This window comes from Suncus etruscus, chromosome 4 (genome assembly GCF_024139225.1).
Source record: "Suncus etruscus isolate mSunEtr1 chromosome 4, mSunEtr1.pri.cur, whole genome shotgun sequence".
Taxonomy (NCBI): Eukaryota; Metazoa; Chordata; class Mammalia; order Eulipotyphla; family Soricidae; genus Suncus; species Suncus etruscus.
In genome coordinates, this window is record NC_064851.1 from 57,179,040 (window position 1) to 57,198,757 (window position 19,718).

Genomic DNA, 19,718 nt, shown 5'->3' on the forward strand with positions numbered 1-19,718 from the left:
ATAGCCGGAATCCTCACTGGATATATGACACTGCTTTTGGTACGGGGGGAGTGTTTCACCTTCTTTATCTCCTTGATCTCTCAAAGCGTTGATGAGAGCCCCTAGAAGGATTCCGCACATTTTCGGCATATTAGTCTCTTACCCCAGCTTATTTTTTTTCTCTTTTTCAAACAAAACCATCCATCTTGAACTAACTAGTCCTACCTCCAGTTAGAGGGGGAAATAAGGAAGACATCAAGACCAAACAGGTGCAAGACTACTAGGTAGTGGGTCAGATACAGAGGGGACCACATATTCTAGCCGCCCTGAGGGTGAGGGAAGAGGAAATGGGAGGGAGGACAAAAATGGAGGTATAGGTAAAGACAATCTGGTGATGGGAATCCCCCTTGCTTTTATGTAAATATGTACCTAAAATAATATTGTCAACAATATGTAAGCCACGATGATCAAAATAAAAATCATATTAAAAAAAATAAATAAAGTGGCTACTTTCACTATATGTATATATATGTATATCTATATATAAAATGTATATATATATATAGTTTGTTTGTTATAAATATGAAAGCAAGGTCTTGAAGTATAAATACTCAAGCACTTGCTATTATAATCTCTCAGAAAATGCTAAAAAAAAACACAAAAGAGTAAAAAAAAAAAAGATAACAAACTTGCACTAAGAAATAATGATAAAATAATTTATATACCATATAATTTACCATATTGAAATGTGGTAAAAATAATCTATTCTGTCATATAATTCACAGTTTCTCATCCAGAGATATTGTCATTCCTTTTTTGTTTATCTCCTCAAGAATACTCTACATCCAAACATCCATTCATCTATATGTACAGAATTTATTTTTTTTACCCTAACATGAGAAAACAATTTGGCAATCTATTTTCATTTAAAAATAAAAAGGATACATATCAGTAGAACTGGAGTTGAAAAAAATGCATCACAAAACTGAGGCTAAAATATGTTATTATTGAAAAGTTATTTTATTAAAAATGTTTTATTTTCTTTTTTTTAAAAAAAAAGAAAAATGAAGTAATAAAAGTTGCCTATATATGGGTGGACATGGAAACTCATGATAGTGAAATGAGTTAAAGGGAAAGTGAGACACAGAATAGTCTCATTCATCTGTGGTATTTAAGAAAAATAAAATAAAGTATGGGAAATAAAACAAAGTATATTTAACACCATATATTTAAGAAAAATAAAACACAGTATAGCTCATCAGATAACAGGCTAATATCTAAGATATAAAGGTACTGACAGAACTCAACAGTAAAAATTCATCTAGGCTGGAGTGATAACCCAATGGATGAGTTATTTGCCTTTCACATGTCCAACCTGGGTTCGATCCCCAGCATCCCATATGGTCCTCCCTGATTCTGAGTGCAGAGGCAGGAGTAACCCTTGAGCACTTCCTGGTGTGCCCCTTCCCCCCCCCCAAAAAAAAAGAAAAGAAAAAGAAAAATTTATCTAACCTCATCAAAAATTGGGAGAAAAAATTAAGATATTTCTACCCTCTTCAAAAAATGGACAAGGTATTGAAAATAATTTTGTAGATTCTTTACAGTTTGTGTACTCCACTTTAGGTTGGAGATGGGCTTACATTCTTTTTTGGGGGGCACACCCGGTGACACTCAGGGGTTACTCTTGGCTATGCATTCAGAAATAGGTCCTGGCTTGGGGGACCATATGGAATGTCGGAGAATCCAACCATGATCCATCTTAGGTTAGTGTGAGCCAAGCAGATGCCCTACCATTTGCGCCACTGCTCTGGCTCCCTGGATTTGCATTCTTTAGTTATGAGCTTGTTGAAGCTATAACATTGTATTTATTGTGAAGCAGTCAGACATAAGCTTAGCATCTGACTGGATGGTGCAAAACAGAGAACCTGTCAGAAACTAACTAGCTGGGACATAGCTGGGCTTTCCTAACCTCCAGAATGACTGCCCTAGTTCTGATCAGATGTGGCCACATCTCCCTTTGTTGAGTTTACTAAGTGTCAAGACGCTGTGATTCTTAAATTTCAGTATAAAATGAGTTCTTGGAATGACAAACTGTTACATGTTCAGCATGAAACTGGTGGATGGCTGGTGATTGATTTTTAGGGTCGGTTCTCCCCACTCACCAGGGGTGGAGGTTCACTGTGCTGTGCTTTCCAGGACCCAAGTCTGTTTTCAGCTTAGCAAGTACTGACATTTAAATTGGTGTTCTGTGAGTTCTTTGTATTTAGCTCTTTTTCAATGGCGGATGGAATTTTCTGCCCTGTTTTGGCTTTGGGGGCTTGCTGTTAATATATTTCTTTCAATCTCTGCTTGTCCCTTCCCCTGATACAAGGCATGTACTTCTTTGCAATCTCTCCTTGTCCCTCCCCAATACAAGGCATGCACTTCTTTGCTCGAGAATTATCTGTGGTTCTACCTTCTGTTGAGTTGAGTTTCCTTCAGAGAATGACTCCTTATTGAATTTTCTTTGTGAGAGCCCTCAAAAGGAGTTTTCTTCTGCTAAATTTTATTCTTTGTGTTGATGCCATAGGTTTTCTCACAGAACTGTTCTTTTACAGCTGTCTTGACCCCAATCCTTCCTGTATATTTTTAATGTTTATGAAAATATATCAACATGCCCTAAATAAGAAAGAATAATTTAATGTAACTTTATTTATACATCACCTAATTTTAGTAGTCATATGTTTTACTATGTTTTTTTAATTCTTTGTTTTTTTTCTGAAGTTTATTAGCAAATCCCAGATGTTATTTACTCATAAATACTTTGCTATTTTTATACATCATAATTTAACAAAATTTAATTTTTTTCTTACAAGTTTTATTATATATTGTATTTAAAAAATTTTAAACATAAAAGTTTTGGGTATAGGGGCGCTGGAGCAGTACTGCAAGCAGTAGGGAATCTGCCTTGCACATGCTAACTGCGGTTCGATCCCTGGTGTCCCACATAGTCCCCCAAGCCAGAATGATTTTCTGAGCGCATAGCTAGGAGTAGCCCCTGAGTATCACCGAGTGTGGCCCAAAAACCAAAAAGCAATTTCTTTTGGATATGGGCTGGAAATTTACTATTGTGTGTAGGATGATTGCCTTGCAGGTGACCAGGTAGTACCTGGGTTCAATTCCTGGCACCTTATTTGTTCACTTAAGCCCCTCCAGGAGTGATCCAAAAGTGAATCCTGTTCAGTTTGGCCTCACTGCTCTTCCTATCAATAAAGCTAAAAGGATTTACTCATCAATATTGTCCTCAAGTTATATAATTTACTATAAAGTCTAGGTCAGAACTAGAAATAGTGAGAAATATGGAGAGGAACAAAACTTTTATCATATCATTTAGGTACTGAATGTATTATTAATTTTATTCCATATAATGGTAACAGTCAGTATAATTAGAATAATTTTTATCATTTTCATGATAGCTGCATGTCAAGTTGAATACCTGAAAGTATATACAAAAGAAATCCAAACTGAAGAGTTCATGGATGAAAAACTACCACAGACTCTTAAACAGGTGAGTTTAGCAATATAATTGAATATAAAACTCTAGGTTAAAAGTTATTCTGGGGGCCAGAGAGATAGCACAGTGGCGTTTGCCTTGCAAGCAGCCGACCCAGACCTAAGGTGATTGGTTCAATTCCCGGCGTTCCATATGGTCCTCCGTGCCTGCCAGGAGCTATTTCTATAACCCCTGAACACCGCCGGATGTGGCCCAAAAACAAAAACAACAGCAAACAAACAGAGACGTTATTCTGAAAACATGGTATCAAACATTTTTAAGGTTCAGTAATGAAACTTGTACTCCATCTTGTCTCAGAAAGAGCTAGCTTTGATATTGAGGAAATAACATTTATAAACTTCTTTTTTTTTTATTTATAAACTTCTTAAGTTCACATGACATCTTTCAGATGCTTCAAAGAGGTTGGTTATATCTATAAATATGAGGCAGAACAGAAAAAAAAGTGATCCCGATTATTATCTTTTATGTTTCTTGGTAGTTTTAAAATTTTCTGCTGTTGGGCCCGGAGAGATAGCACAGCGGCGTTTGCCTTGCAAGCAGCCGATCCAGGACCTAATGTTGTTGGTTCGAATCCTGTGTCCCATATGGTCCCCCGTGCCTGCCAGGAGCTATTTCCGAGCAGACAGCCAGGAGTAACCCCTGAGCATCGCCGGGTGTGGCCCAAAAACCAAAAGAAAAAAATTTTTGCTGTTGTGTTTACTAACAAATTAACGTAACTTCAATTTGAGTTTTAGAATTGAACTGTATTTAACATTTTTTTTAGTATTTACTTTTGGATCATACCTGGCAGTGCTCCTGGCTCTGTAGTCATAACTTAATCATGGCAAGCTCAGGGGACCATATGGGATGCTGGGGAACAAACCTGAGCCTGGCAGCATGTAAGGCAAATGCCTTACCTTTGTGCTATCACTCCAGGCCTAACTTTTAAGATCTTAAATATGGGAGAATGCTATACTTTAACTAAATAAGTCCCAACCAAAATCATGCTGTTTGGCTTATAGCATTCAACTTAGATTATAATTCTGATATGTTTGTGATCAATTTGTTTTTAAGCGAATTTCCAATACTGGAAGACCTTTTCTCTATGAAGTTTGCAGCTTAACCTGTAAAATCTTTAGTGTTTACAGTTAAACTGTAAAAAAAAAAACAATGCAGCAACAAAGAGACAAAAAATTATATCCCACATAGTATTCCATTGACCAAGCCTATATAATATAATGCTAATCTTTATGTCTTTTCAATTTCCAAGAAACCCTGAGACTGTGATATAAGGGAAAAAAAGGGGGCAGAGTGATAGCACAATGACAGGGCATTTACCTGGCATGAAGCCAACTTAGGACAGACCCAGGTTCGTTTCCTGGCATCATCTCATATGTTCCCCTGAGCCTGCCTGGAGCAGTTTCTGAGCACAGAGCCAGGAGTAACCCCTGAGTGCCACCAGGTGTGCCCCCACCCCATAAAAAAGAAAAGACAAAAAAACGTACTGCTTTGTTTCCTGTCTGGTTTTTTTTTTCCCATTGAGACAAGTGGTATCTATTTTATACTGACAGTATATTTTTACTGTCATTGAGACTGTACCCCTGAGCATCACCAGCTGTGGCCCAAAAAAGAAAAAAAATACTAAAATAGAAAACAGTATCATTAAGAAAGTAAAGAAAAGGTCTTTGCTATGCCATAAGCGGGAGAAATAGCAAACTAACAGTGAAAAGACTATTAATGCTAACTGAAGTTAGCATTAGTATTTAATTATATGGTGACAGTGTCTATCATTTTAATTATGTGACTTCTTGGAATCTGTTGCAATCTATAAAATTAGGGATGAAGGGTTATTATCCTGCAACGTCCTATAGTTGGGAATGACAAAGGCCTTAGGCAAAGCTCCAATTTGTAAAACAACAGTGTCTTAAGTAAGAGACACAATTTTACTTCAGGATAGGCATAGTTTTACTTAACTAAAAAGTTGGGTTTTTGTTTGTTTGGTTGGTTGGTTGGTTGGTTTTTAGAATGGTGGTTTTCCAGGAAGCACACTAGGAGTTCCTCAGGTCTATTTCTGACAGTACTCAGTCTAACAGGATGGACAGTTTAGTGTGAAGACCCAAAGGCTCATGCTACTTGAGCCCTGCAGTGGTGGAGGACCAAGGCCTCCAGAAGTTCAGGGTAGGGAGGAATGGGCATTATGAAAGATCTAGATCTCACTGGGGTCAGGTGCATTTAAAACTCTTCTAATTCCTGCTACCTCTCTGGTTTCAAGGAAAAGAGAAACTCGATAGTCCTGGAAAGTTGTACTCTTAGCTTAAATGATCTTTCTTAAAGGAAAATACCATACTCTATATTATTGGAACGGATTTCCACACTTTAAGACTATGGATAGAGTGTTTTTGATCAAAAATTGTACAAATACTTCTACTCATCCCAGCAGGTCTAGTTAAGACTAGTAAATGTAGTGTATAGTTGATCAGCTCTGTGTCCTGTAAAAGCTCAGGATACCATAGCATAAAGGAAGAAAAGGGAAATAACTGAGAGTAGTGTGAACAGTTCTCTATACCACTGGTCTACTATTAGTAGGTATTTGACTTTTAGTAAGAAAATTATGCATTTTTAAGGAATCATAAATAAAAGGAATACTAGCTTTATATCTATATTGATATGTTCTGTTTATTCTTTCAAACTTTAACATGAAAATTTCTGTATGTTTTGAAGCATCTTTCGAAGTATAGTGACTTATAACTTTATTAACTGAAAAGTGTTAGTCTTGCCTAATGGGATAGATATTTGTGATATATAAACAACTTCCCTCCTTTTTTCATGTGAACTTGCATATGAAAAATAAAGAATCGTGTATGTCAAGAGAATGACAAAGATAAAAGTACGGTGATGGAGAGAAAAGACCATTTCATTAAAGATCCTGGACTTCTTGATGGTAAGAAAGTTTGTTTAAACAAATAATGAATTAGTAACTCCATATATCATCTAGCTGAAGTATGAATTGATTATACAGAAAAAGAAAATTTGTGGGACTGAAGCAATAACACCTTGGTAGGGAATTGCCTTGCATGCAGATGACCCAGGACGGACCCTGGTTCAATCCCTCATAGCCCATTTGCTCCCCTGAGCCTATCCGGAGTGATTTCTGAGCACAGAGCCAGGAGTATCTTCTGAATGCAACCAGGTGTGGCCCCAAAACCAAAAAGAAAAGAAAATAGAAAGAAAATTTGATTATGTTTAGTAATAATGACATCTCAAGAGTCCCAAATATTTGCATTACGTTAGTAAAGGAAAAAAATGAAGATTATTAATTGCTTTTCAGTGTTAGAGAAAATTCAAATAAAGTAAAATAAAAAGGTCCACATGTATGCTTCTATAGTGTGAGGAAGAGATAAGTAAAAAATAACATTGCTGGCTTGACTTTGAAACTCGTCTTTCAGCCAACTCAAGCATTAAAAGAAACCCAGTGGAATTGTGAGGATTTTGGATATTTTTCTCATGTAGAATGAATGAATTATAAATATGTATAATAAGTTATATTCATTTTGAAGATTAGAAGTTTAGGAATAAATTCATTTCCATCTAGATATTGGTAAAAGAAAGGTGTCTCTGACTCTGATCCTTTGAGGGCATTTTATTAGTTATATGTTAGCTACCTAAAGGGAAATCATTTTCCTTTTAAGGTAATGGAACATAAAACAATGACCTCACTATTATTTAAATAATGTCTGTGTATTTGTGTCTGTGTGTATTTAAAAACAATACAATATTTGGAATAGAAGATATATTCATATTACCATTGGTGAATGCTCAGAGATAGGTGTTTTCACAATGTAAACTATAGAGTAGAAAATCAAGTTAGTTGTGCCTAGGTACCAAAAAACTCATGGAAAATTGTCATTTCATTTAATTCTTTTTGATGGATATTTTTTTCCTGTTAAAGTCTGTGAGAACATAGAAGTTTATATAAATTATAGGTAAGATATCAGTGAGAATATGTACAATTTGCTGAAATTATTAGACTTGTTATTATTACTTTTTTTGAATTTTAACAATATATAGTATTAATTTTCTCATATAGATATTATTAAAAGGGGTTTAATAATAACTAAACAGGGCCCGGAGAGATAGCACAGCGGCGTTTGCCTCACAAGCAGCCGATCCAGGACCTAAGGTGGTTGGTTCGAATCCTGGTGTCCCATATGGTCCCCCCGTGCCTGCAAGGAGCTGTTTCTGAGCAGACAGCCAGGAATAACTCCTGAGCACTGCCGGGTGTGGCCCAAAAACCAAAAAAAAAAAAATAATAATAATAACTAAACAACTAATTGACTATGTTGTAAGCCTCATTCACATATCTTAAATTATTTTTATATGTATTATTCCAAACCGAGGTTATTTTCTTGTAACATTCCAATATAGTTTTCTACTTAGGAATGTTAACTATGATATAACACACTTTTTTCATGTCTAACATGTCCATATTGGTTTTGGGAGTTAACATAGGACAAATGATAAATGCCAATGTCTTTTTTATTTGTTTGTTTTTGTTTTTGGGTACACTCAGTTGCGTTCAGGGGTTACACCTGGTTCCATGCTCAGAAATCGCTCTTGGCAACTAGGGGGACCATATAGGACACCAGGATTTGAACCAATGACCTTCTGCATGAAAGGCAAATGCCTTACTCCATGTTATCTTTCCAGCCCTGCCAATGTCTTTTATAACATTTTCTTCCTTCTAGATACTTCTTCAGTCTCATTTAATCTGAAAAGTTTTTAAGCCTTTTACAAATATTTTGCCAGTTAACTTCTTTAAATAAAGAGCCATTTAAAAATAGAATTTTTTCGTAAGGAGTTTTGTGATATTTTCTCAGCTATATTCAGGTTAATGCATATGTAGTCAGTACTACATATGTGGGACCCTGGAGATAGCTCCGGGAATTAGACTGGATATTTATTGTCTAGCACAAATGGCTTATTGGGTCCTAATCAGAAGAAATATATTGCTGGGTTCCATTATTTAACTGTCCAATCCTCTGGGCCTCTAGTAATTACTCGAAAGGCCTGATTATACACAGAAATTCATATGTGATGATATTCAATTGCTTAATTTGTTTTTCAGTCATGTCTTTGATACATCCATTAACTATCCTCTAAGCAGTGTGCAGCAGTAGTTTTTTAAGATAGAAAATAGAGAACCTTTCTACCCCTATTTTATATTACTTTATTTTATTTTATTTTATTTTATTTCAAGCATGTGGATTGTAAACATACAATGTTTCAGCACCAATCCCACTACCAATGTCAGCCTACTTCCACCAATGTTCCCAGAGTCCTTCCTATTCCACCATTCCCATTTTTTAAATGAACTTCAGTGTCCTATGTATGAGCATATTCTTGAATCTTCTCTGATGTATACAAATGAAATATAAAAATATAATGTATCATTGATTTCAAAATCAGATAAGATCTTTTGTGAGTTTTTCTAGTTTGAAATATTAAATGATGTTAATAATTTGATTTTCTACAGAGTGTAAAAGAGAAAAGTCTGCTAAAAACCAAAAAGAAAAGAACTCTTTATTGGAAAGACAAGACAAGGCACATTTGGAAACTGGAAGATGCAATATAGATATGACCTGCATTCCAAATACTGAAGAAGGGGAAGAAAAACAAAAAAGGGAAATGCTGATTGCTAAGTTAAATGAAATTGACCAAGAATGCCAAGATGCCCAGAATTTCAAATGTGCTCCTCTGTCATTGCTACCTGATAGGAACTCAAAATTGCACACCCCAGAAAGCAGCCCCTCAAAATACACGTTCTCTGAAACTGAGAGAGTACTTAATAGGAGTCAGATCCAAAACAACAGTCTTTTCACTACAAAAGATGACAACACTGAAGGAAATATCAGAAGACTAAACTCTCCAAAAGAATTTTCATTTGGTAGTTACGTGCCTTCATTTGCAAAAACATCAGGAAAGTCAAGTCCACTTGGCCAAATGAATATTGAAAACAACAATACAGAGAAATGTAGTCAAGATGATAGAGATCCAACTACAAGAAGAGAGAGAAAAGCTCGCCTGATGGAAGAACTATTTGGCACCAACAGTAGCATCATTTTGTCTCAAAATGGTAACCGACACTATCAAAGCAACTCAAATGCTGACCTAGAATGTGAAAGAGAAAAGTCTGCTATAAACCCAAAGGAAAAGAACTCTTTATTGGAAAGACAAGACAGGGCACATTTGGAAACTAGAAGATGCCACATAGATACGAACTGGATTCCAAATACGGAAGAAGGGGAAGAAAAACAAAAAAGAGGAATGCTAATTATTCCTAAGCTAAATGAAATTGATGGAGAATGCCAAGATGCCCAGAATTTCAAATGTGCTCCTCTGTCATTGCTACCTGATAGGAAATCAAAATTGCATACCCCAGAAAGCAGCCCATCAAAATACACATTCTCCGAAACTGAGAGAGTACTTAATAGGAGTCAGATCCAAAACAACAGTCTTTTCACTACAAAAGATGACAACACTGAAGGAAATATCAGAAGACTAAACTCTCCAAAAGAATTTTCATTTGGTAGTTATGTGCCTTCATTTGCAAAAACATCGGGAAAGTCAAGTTCACTTGGCCAAATGAATATTGAAAACAACAATACAGAGAAATGTAGTCAAGATGATAGAGATCCAACTACAAGAAGAGAGAGAAAAGCTCGCCTGATGGAAGAACTATTTGGCACCAATAGTAGTATTATTTTGTCTCAAAATGGTAACTCACATCATCAAAGCAAAGCAAATGCTGACCCCGAGCATAAAAACAGCAAGGATAAAGACCATGATTAAGATGATGACTTTTTCACCAAAGATGAAATAAAATTTATCCCAACTAGACGTAGACTAAAACATGCTGATAATACATCTTCAGTCAAAGTAGCTGATTATGTAGAAGATGAAAATGAAGAAGTGGGCCCGGAGAGAAAGCACAGCGGCATTTGCCTGGCAAGCAGCCGATCCAGGACCAAAGGTGGTTGGTTCGAATCCCAGTGTCCCATATGGTCCCCCGTGCCTGCCAGGAGCTATTTCTGAGCAGACAGCTAGGAGTAACCCCTGAGCACCACTGGGTGTGGCCCAAAAACCAAAAAAAAAAAAAAAAAGAAAATGAAGAAGTATTACTGAGATAAATTACTCAAATATATTTTCCAATTGTATATATTAAAATATTTTAATACTGTATATTATAAACATTTAGATTTACAAATTTTGTTTCATTACTAAAATTCCTATAAAAAGATTTAATAAACATTTTAAAAATATAAAAGGTATCATATTTATTGTTTGCCAAGAGTGAAGGATGCTCTTTTGAATGAAAAATAATAGGAATATATCTTACAACATTTATGCTTATTTAATGTACTTACTGATCTATAACAGCTATTGTGCTGATTGTTGAATGTAATTAAGGATGAGGGTTTTGTATAGGGAAGTGTAAGAAGGAACCATGCTGTTTAGGTACTCACTTCTGGTGGAGGTGATTTCTTACGAGGTACAGTTCTTTTACAGTAATGATAACATTGGAATTTCTCCTGCTTTTGGGAGTAGCAAAAGTTAAAGAAGAACATTCTTAGTAAATAAAACCAGTGATAATCTTAGTAAATCACTTATTCAGTTTAGTAGAACTCACTTATAACTAACAGATTGCTAACACATTAGGGGTTGAATTCAAAAGACATTGTTCTGTTTGCATAAGCAGATCAATTATTGTTATTATCAATTTTATTATTATTATCAATTATTTTCTCTTTTGTTTTCTTATGCTTCTGTCTTAGTGACTGGGTGTGATATTTCAAACCAAAATCAGAAATAGAGTAAGTCCCACATAGATTTTTAGGTCAATTATGTTTTGAGAGTAATGTAATCATGAAAGTTTATGTATACTTTTCTGTGTAAATTTATCACCAAAAAGACGACAACAATGCTATATCTTGTTTAAATTTTAATTTAATTTTAAAGCAATCTTGCTAAAAGTGTTTCAGAGATGGGGCTTCGACCTGCCTTAGATAGAGTAGGTGTATTTTTGTGCATTGGTGTTTTGCTATTTGTACTTCAATTTGGTGCACAGGAGTTAATGATTATGTGTGATTAGTCTTTAAGAAGAAGCAATGCTACACCATGAAGCATGAAAAAACACGTAGAATGAACAATGATAAAAATAAACAGTGGTTAAATTAGCATGCCAGAGAGAATGAAAAGATGGAAATTGAGCTATTTTGGGGGGCCACATCCATTGACATTCAGGGGTTACTCCTGGCTATGCACTCAGAAATAGCATCCTTGGGTCTCAGAAGACCCTGAATTGCTGATACTAAATCTCTCTGTTGAATCTCGCTGTTGATCCTCTCTCTGCCAATCCTTGCTTCTGCCTTTAACTCCCCTTCTTAATCCCTCTCTCCCCACAAGTCAGCCTCCTTTACACGCCCATTCCAGGTGCAGGCAGTTCTGATCATTCTGGTGGGATAAATAAGAAATTGGGTGAGGGGATACCCACATTTTCCACCATTTTGTATTATTCAGAAGCATTATTGATAAGTCTGTAACAGGGATACAACAGAGATATATGTATAAATTATGACGTAAGATACAACAGCGAGATTCAACAGAGACATTTGGTATCAGCAATTCAGCAACAGGTTCGGCAGCCGTAGCATCACCAAAGGGAGTTAGTCAGCCTGGAAGCCAGTTAGGAAGCCTGGAAAAAGCAGCTGAAAGGGAGACAGAGGCCAAGAGAGCCAGAAGGAGTAGTGAAGTAGCTGCAAGGAGAAGGCTTAGCATAGAAGCCATGTGAGGAAATGCATATGTTAGATTAGGACTGTGAAATAAACTGGCTAACTCCTGGAACTTCATCTGACTGCTTTGTGCATATCTTCACCCATACCCTGCAACCTTCAGACCTGTCAGGCCATAGGGGCTGCAGGACCTGGGTTGAGCCCACATAGGCCTCACTAGGAGTCATTAATCTATTAAAGCAACACCCAAATATTTATCTCTATATTTTGAGGTATAGGAATTTTTCTTGTTTGTTTTAAAGCTATTTTATTTGTTTAGACTAGCCAAGAAATGACTATTTAGGTCATAGTTTAAACAGAAGAGCAGAGTCCATGTTTTCTACACCCTAAATGCCCAATTACCACATCTCATAGGAAAGCCCTCTCATTGAGAGATCCTATGTTCACTCTGGTTTATGTCCTACACCAAAAGGTGTCTTGATATTTATTTTTCTTTATGTAAGTACCATGATTATATACATGATTATAGTTGGGTTTCAGTCATCAAAAGAACACCACATTCACTAGTGCAGCATTCCCACCACCAATGCCCCCCATCTCTCTACTTTCCCACCCCTGCCTGTATTCAAAACAGGAATTCTACTACTCTCACTCATTAATATTGCTATGATTGTGTAACTACACCGTAACTACACTAACCACTCTTTGTGTTGAGCTTCACATCAAGAGCTGCTCCTTCCAGCCCTCATCTCTATGGTCTCTGGGCATGATTAAATTAATGTCCTTAATTTTTCTTAAAACTCATAGTTCTGGGGCCGGTGAGGTGGCGCTAGAGGTAAGGTGTCTGCCTTGCAAGTGCTAGCCAAGGAAGGACCGCGGTTCAATCCCCTGGTGTCCCCCTAAGCCAGGGGCAATTTCTGAGTGCTTAGCCAGGAGTAACCCCTGAGCATCAAACAGGTGTGCCCCCCCCCAAAAAAAAAACCCCATAGATGAGTGAGACTATTCTGCATCTTTCTCTCTCCCTCTGATTTATTCCACTCAGCATAATAGGTTCCATGTATATCCATGTATGGGAAAATTTCATGACTTCATCTCTCTCTACGGCTGCATAATATTCCATTGTGTATATGTACCAAAGTTTCTATAGCCATTCATCTGCATAAAGGCATCTTGGTTTTTTCCAGAGTCTGGCTATTGTACATAGCACTGCAATGAATATAGGCATGAGAAAGGGATTTTTGTATTGTATTTTAGTGTTCCTAGGGTTTATCCCTAAGAGTGGTATAGCTCAATCTAAAGGGAGCTCAATTTCCAGTTTTTTGAAGAATCTCCATATTTTTTTCCATAAAAGTTGGACTAGATGGCATTCCCAGCAGCAGCAAATAGAATTCCTTTCTCTCCACATCCCCGTCAGCACTGATTGTTCTTGTTCTTTGTGAAGTGTGCCAGTCTCTGAGATATGAGAGGGTACCTCATAGATGTTTTGATTTGCATCTCCCTGATGATTAGTGATGTGGAGCATTTTTTTCATGTGCCTTTTGGCCATTTGTATCTCTTCTTTGAGGTTTTAGATGGGGTTATATTTTTTCTTGTTATGTCAGTACCCTTTAATAGCCCATTATCTGATGGGTATTGGGGTAAATAGTTTTCCTATTCTGTGAGTGGCTCTTGTATCCTAGGCACTATTACCTTTAAGGTTCAGCACCTTTTCAGCTTAAAAAAGACCCATTTGTTGATCTCTGCTTCCACTTGTTTGGAGAGTGCTGTTTCCTCCTTAAAGATGCCTTTAGTCTCCATGTCCATACTCTTGCTGGTTACAGTTCACCCAATAAAACAGTGCTAAAGGTCAATGACAGTGATGGAAAAGAAAACACAATGATTCTGCTATGAAAGCTCTAATGTTCTAGGCTCTTTTAGCCTGCTCATTCCACCAATTCACCTAAATAACTTTATCATTCTTACCTATAAACATAAACTTAGCTTGGTCAAAAGTATCTGTACCACTTTATTACAGAAAAAACTGCATACTGATATTACAGCTCATTCACTGGTTGAGAATTGTCTGAGACTTGATGATACTAGGTCTTTAAATGGACATTAAAGTAATGGTGGGTCACACCTACCCTTTCTTGAGTGACTCCAGGTTTAGACTCAGTGACTGTTCTCAGCAGCTCTTAAAGAACTGTGTGCCCCCTACAAGCAAAGCTTGTCCTCCAGCCTGCTGCACTATCTCCCAACTTTCAAAGGATATTTATGGCTGCACATACAGTTCAATTAAGTATATTTCCCAGCTCAGACAACCCATGTGAGAACACAGACTTCATATTAAAGAATCTTAGGATTCTTTAAGGCAGGGGTCTCAAACTCAATTTACCTGGAGGCCGCAGGAGGAAAAGTCAGGGTGAGGCAGGGCTGCATAAGGGATTTCACAAAAAAAAAAAAAAAAAAAAAAAAAAAAAAGTGGTGGGGGACAGCGGGCAGGAGCAGTGGAAATGATGTCTGTGCTAGGCGCAAAGTATTCGCAATTATTCGCTTACCGAATATTTGCAATAAAAAATCACATTAGTAATAAAATCACAAAAAAAAATCGCATTAAACATTTGCATACCCCGAACGGAGTGGTATGTGAATATTTAATGTGATTTTTTCTTACTAATGTGATTTTTATTGTGATTATTTGGTAAGCGAATAATTGCGAATATGTGGTATTTGAAGGCCGGCTAAGGGCCACAAAAAGTTGTATGGAGGGCCGCAAACGGCCCACGGGCTGCAAGTTTGAGACCCCTGCTTTAAGGGAACCTCAGATCAAAGGAAATGAACAAATTCCTACAAGGGTAATATGTATCTTAAAGTACAAGCAAATGTTACATGGACTTAGCTATATTTTCCCAACTTAATATTTGGGTTTTTCAGCATAAGACTTAACTTTCTATACAAGACAAATTGAGACAGACTTTAGCACAATTTATGTTACTAGTCAGAGCCCACACTAAAACTTAGCCCTGAGAACTCTAGCTTCATGAACAGAACATTAAATTTAAAAATTACAAAGGACACACAGGCAATACACATTTGGCAATGGAATGAAGGAAATAGAGACACAGAGTTCTGGGGCATTGGGGAAATGAGAGAGGGATGAATAGTCTCTTTCGATAGATAACCCATTGACAAAATTGTGTCATGTAGTATCTTGTTTGGCTTTGACCTATCCAGCATAGCCAAGGCTTCTTTTTTTTTTTTTTTTTTTTTGTTTTTGGGCCACACCCGGTGATGCTCAGGGGTTACTCCTGGCTATGCGCTCAGAAGTCGTTCCTGGCTTGGGGGACCATATGGGATGCCGGGGGATCGAACCGTGGTCCGTCCGAGGCTAGCGCAGGCAAGGCAGGCACCTTACCTCTAGCGCCACCGCCCGGCCAGCCAAGGCTTCTTAATACTATGAAGCAGGCTTTCTGCAATTAATAAAATGCTGTGGGAGCACTTACTGGAGAAAGAAAGCTGATGCTGAAACCAAAACACTTTATAACCTTCTTACCAAGGACTGTGTGTGAAGAACATGTATTCATAAAAGAGTATGGGTTTTCAAACACAAAGTACAGCTTCCATGGAGATAGCTATAAAAGGCAGTATGACTAAGCAACCACAGATAACTAGAAACATTAACATTTCAGCAGTTGGGGAACCAAGGAATGCTTGTAGATACTGATAAGTCAGTCGTCCCCCCCCCCCGTGCCCATCCATAATAATGCAAAAAAAGGGCCATATCTGCAAAGTCCTACTTTTATTTCTTTTACATAAAAAAGTCAATGGTTTATTCGCAACCTATATTCATCTCAATTTAACTTGGATGAGTTGATGGGCAAGCAACTTTCAGGATAAAATGTGACGCCATCAGTAGGGCACTTTCTGGTAGAGTTGATTACAGACTTTGCTAGTTCAACTCTTAAGCTAGGAAATCAAGTTTTAATAGTCGTGTAAAACATACTGTTGCTACATGTGTTGGTGGTCTGGCAAATAGAGTACTTATTTTTTCCATGAATTCTGACATCCTTGGATACTTCACTTTTCTTAAAAAGAAAAATAAAACTGCTTCCTTAAAAAAAAAAAAAAAAAAAAAGTCAAGGGCCCAGAGAGATAGTACAGTGGTGTTTGCCTTGCAAACAGCCGACCCAGGACCAAAGGTGGTTGGTTCAAATCCCGGTGTCCCATATGGTCCCCCGTGCCTGCCAGGAGCTATTTCTGAGCAGACAGCCAGGAGTCACCCCTGTGCAACGCCGGGTGTGACCCAAAAACTAAAAAAAAAAAAAAAAAAAAAGTCAAGAACTTTGGCCAAAACAGCATCCCACGATGACATTGGCCACTGTAATTGAAGGCGAGAAGAAACACGTAATATATGTAAGGCAACCTAAGCTTTAAAAAAAAAATGACAGGGGCTGGAGCGGTGTGCAAGCCTTAGGGCATTTGTCTTGCAGGCGCTAACCTAGGACTGGCCGAGGTTCGATCCCCGGCATCCCAGATGGTCTCCCAAGGCAGGAGCGATTTCTGAGTGCTTAGCCAAGAGTAACACCTGAGCGTCCCCGGGTGGGGCCCCAACAGCGTGAAACAACAACAAAAAAAAGGCAATAAAAACACATCCTGGCAAGACAGGGCACACCTGACTGCCCTTTTGCGTAGATGTAACTCTAGGTTCTGGGGGGCTGACAAGGGTGGGGGCGGCGCCAGAATCAAAGGATCTCGTTTCATTAATGTGCGGGCAAGTAGCCAAGTGGATCGGGAACAAGTGCTCTCGGCTGAGAGCCTCCAGACTGAATGGACGGCACCTGGAGAAGTAGGACCCCGAGTTCCAGCCACCATCGCGCCTCCAACTTCCCTGGCGACGCAGTCCTGAGGCCGGTGCGGGCCTAGGTGAGACCCAACCAGCGCCCACACCGGTGCCCGCGCCGGCCCCCAGGTCACAGCGGCGCCTGAGACGCCTCGCCGGCCCGCGTCCTCCGCGTCCGGTGCCGCAACTCCCCAGTCCCCGCGAGCTCACCACAACGGAGCCGAGAAGGACGCGGGGAACACACGGATGGCCATCGCGGTCTCCGCCGGCCACAGGGCGGCTCTACGCCAACTCCCGACGGGCGCGATCGCGGAGGCTCCAGGCGACTGCGCTAGCTGCCCCGCTGCGCACCGCGCTCCGCTGCAGCCGGAGGGAAGACGCGGGGACCAGCTCGCTCTCCGCCGGGACCAGTGCCGCGATCACCCGATCCAGCCCCGGGCTGCTATGAGAAAGGTAGGACGGGGACTTGCAGAGCAGCGGCTGCGGGATGTGATGGGACACGTACTCTGGGTATGTCTTGGCCCAGAGAGGCCCGAGAGGAAGGAAGCAGGGCGATGACCCAAGAAGGGCACTGGAGGGAAATGGTGAAAGGAGAGGAAGAGTTGAGGTTGTTGAAGAGGGAAGTGGGGAGAAGATGGAGCTGGAGAGAAGAAAGAGTGAAGAACCTAGAGGAAGGATTTGGGAGGAGAGGGGAGAGGGCCAGAAAGTAGAGGGGGCAAGAAGTAGGGAGAGGGCAGAGAGCTGCTTCCAGTTCCAGATGTTGTCCTGTACTGGTATGGTGTTTTACCTCCATAGACACCCGTCATCACTGCCCAGTAACAGTCAATGCCCAGTAACAGTAACTGTCCAGGAACCGCTCTGTCCTGCAAGCAAGTGGTGGCTGATGGGGCTACCTGGCCTTCGAGAGGCGGTGCTGGGCCTTGGGGCTGGACTCAGGGCCAAGATTGAGGACTCTACAGAAAGGTGGTATTTCTAGAAATGAGGGTTTTTTTACTTCCTGAGATGCTGAAAATCTGAAACCCAGGTTAGAGCAAAACCGATTTCTTTTTTCTTAGCAAAGATTGTGACCGAAGTAGAAAAAAAATCGATTTCAAGTCAAGAAGTAAGCTATCATCTTTAAGAATGTGGACCTTTAGGGGCCGGAGAGAGAGCACAGCGGTAGGGCGTTTGCCTTGCATGCAGCCCTTCCAGGCATCCCATATGGTCACGCGTGCCTGCCTGGAATGATTTCTGAACACAGAGCCAGGAGTAACCCCTTAGCATCTCCGGATGTGACCCAAAAACAAAACAAACAAACAAACAAAAAAAACAAAGAATGTGGAACCCATTGCACTACACAATGGCTTAAGCCTAAGTGCACCTATTATTTGCATTTGAGCCAATTCTACCTTTTCCAGACCTGCTGAATACTCCAGCATGTTCTCCCAGGAGGGCTCTATGAAATAAGAAAAGGTTTTATGTGGTTGCTCATGGTTTAGGAATAGATCTTTAGCAAGTGTTTTCTGTTCTGTTCAACAAAAGCACAAGTCTTTTTTTTTTTTTTTTGGTTTTTGGGTCTCACCCGGCAGTGCTCAGGAGTTACTCCTGGCTCCATGCTCAGAAGTCGCTCCTGGCGAGCACGGGGGACCATATGGGACGCCGGGATTCGAACCGATGACCTTTTGCATGAGAGGCAAACGCCTTACCTCCATGCTATCTCTCCGGCCCCAAGCACAAGTCTTTTATGGCTTCTTGCAAATGAACCAGATTTCCCCACTGTATTGTATTTACTCTCTTCCCCACAATAGGGAAGTTTGGCAGTCTTCTACTGATTTTAATAAATAGGAAAAAATGAACTAGATAATGTCTCAAGACTCTAGCAGATTTCTTCCACAAATTCTAATCATTTTGAGAGCATCTTGAATATTTTGATTTCATAATCTTTTCTATTTTTGCTGTAGTGACAAGTTCTTTTTAATTCGTGATGTAAAGAAATACTACCCTAACTGGGCTTTATTTTTCTTAGCTATTCAACATTTTTAAAAATGTATCTCTATAGCATGTAGGTAAGGCATTTGCCTTGCATGCAGAACAGTGGTTTGAAACCCGGCATCTCATATGGGCCCCCGAGCCTGCTGGTGGGGGGGGAGGGGCTACTTCTGAGCACAGAGCCAGGGCATCACAGGCTCAGGGGTAAGTCCTGTCTATGCATTCAGAAATCGCTCCTGGCTCGGGCGACCATATGGGATGCCGGGGATCGAACCCAGATCTGCCCTAGATTGGCAGTGTGCAAGGCAAACACTTTACTGCTCTGCTATCGCTCAGCACAACTTGTACTTAGTCTCCTCAGGATTAATATGATGAACAGTAAAGTGTTCTTCGGTGTAATAGATCAGTTGAAATTCTCCCCAGTATTATCAATATGAAGACATCCATAAAACCTGAGGGTAGGTTATAAAACTGCAGACCTTACCATCAATCTTAATGAACCCCTGCATGCAGATCTTCACCTCAACCCCTTTTAGAGCATACTTCAACCTATTCCTTAGGAAAATGATGAGTGGAAGACATTTTCTCAGTTTGTGGGGGCCAATGAATAGATGAGGAACAAACACTCCTG

At 39.3% G+C, this 19,718-nt stretch overlaps 1 protein-coding gene across 1 annotated transcript in view; it reads left to right on the forward strand.

Moving 5' to 3' along the window:
- Nucleotides 1-17,185, forward strand: part of LOC126007086 (lebercilin-like) — a 52,360-nt gene extending 35,175 nt beyond the window's left edge. The window contains exons 5-9 of the mRNA XM_049772590.1: nucleotides 3,435-3,526; nucleotides 6,365-6,452; nucleotides 9,045-10,286; nucleotides 10,383-10,480; nucleotides 17,003-17,185. Of these exons, the coding sequence (XP_049628547.1) occupies nucleotides 3,435-3,526; nucleotides 6,365-6,452; nucleotides 9,045-10,286; nucleotides 10,383-10,480; nucleotides 17,003-17,185 (1,703 nt within the window). The remainder of the gene's footprint in view (nucleotides 1-3,434; nucleotides 3,527-6,364; nucleotides 6,453-9,044; nucleotides 10,287-10,382; nucleotides 10,481-17,002) is intronic.
- Nucleotides 17,186-19,718: the final 2,533 nt, after the last annotated feature.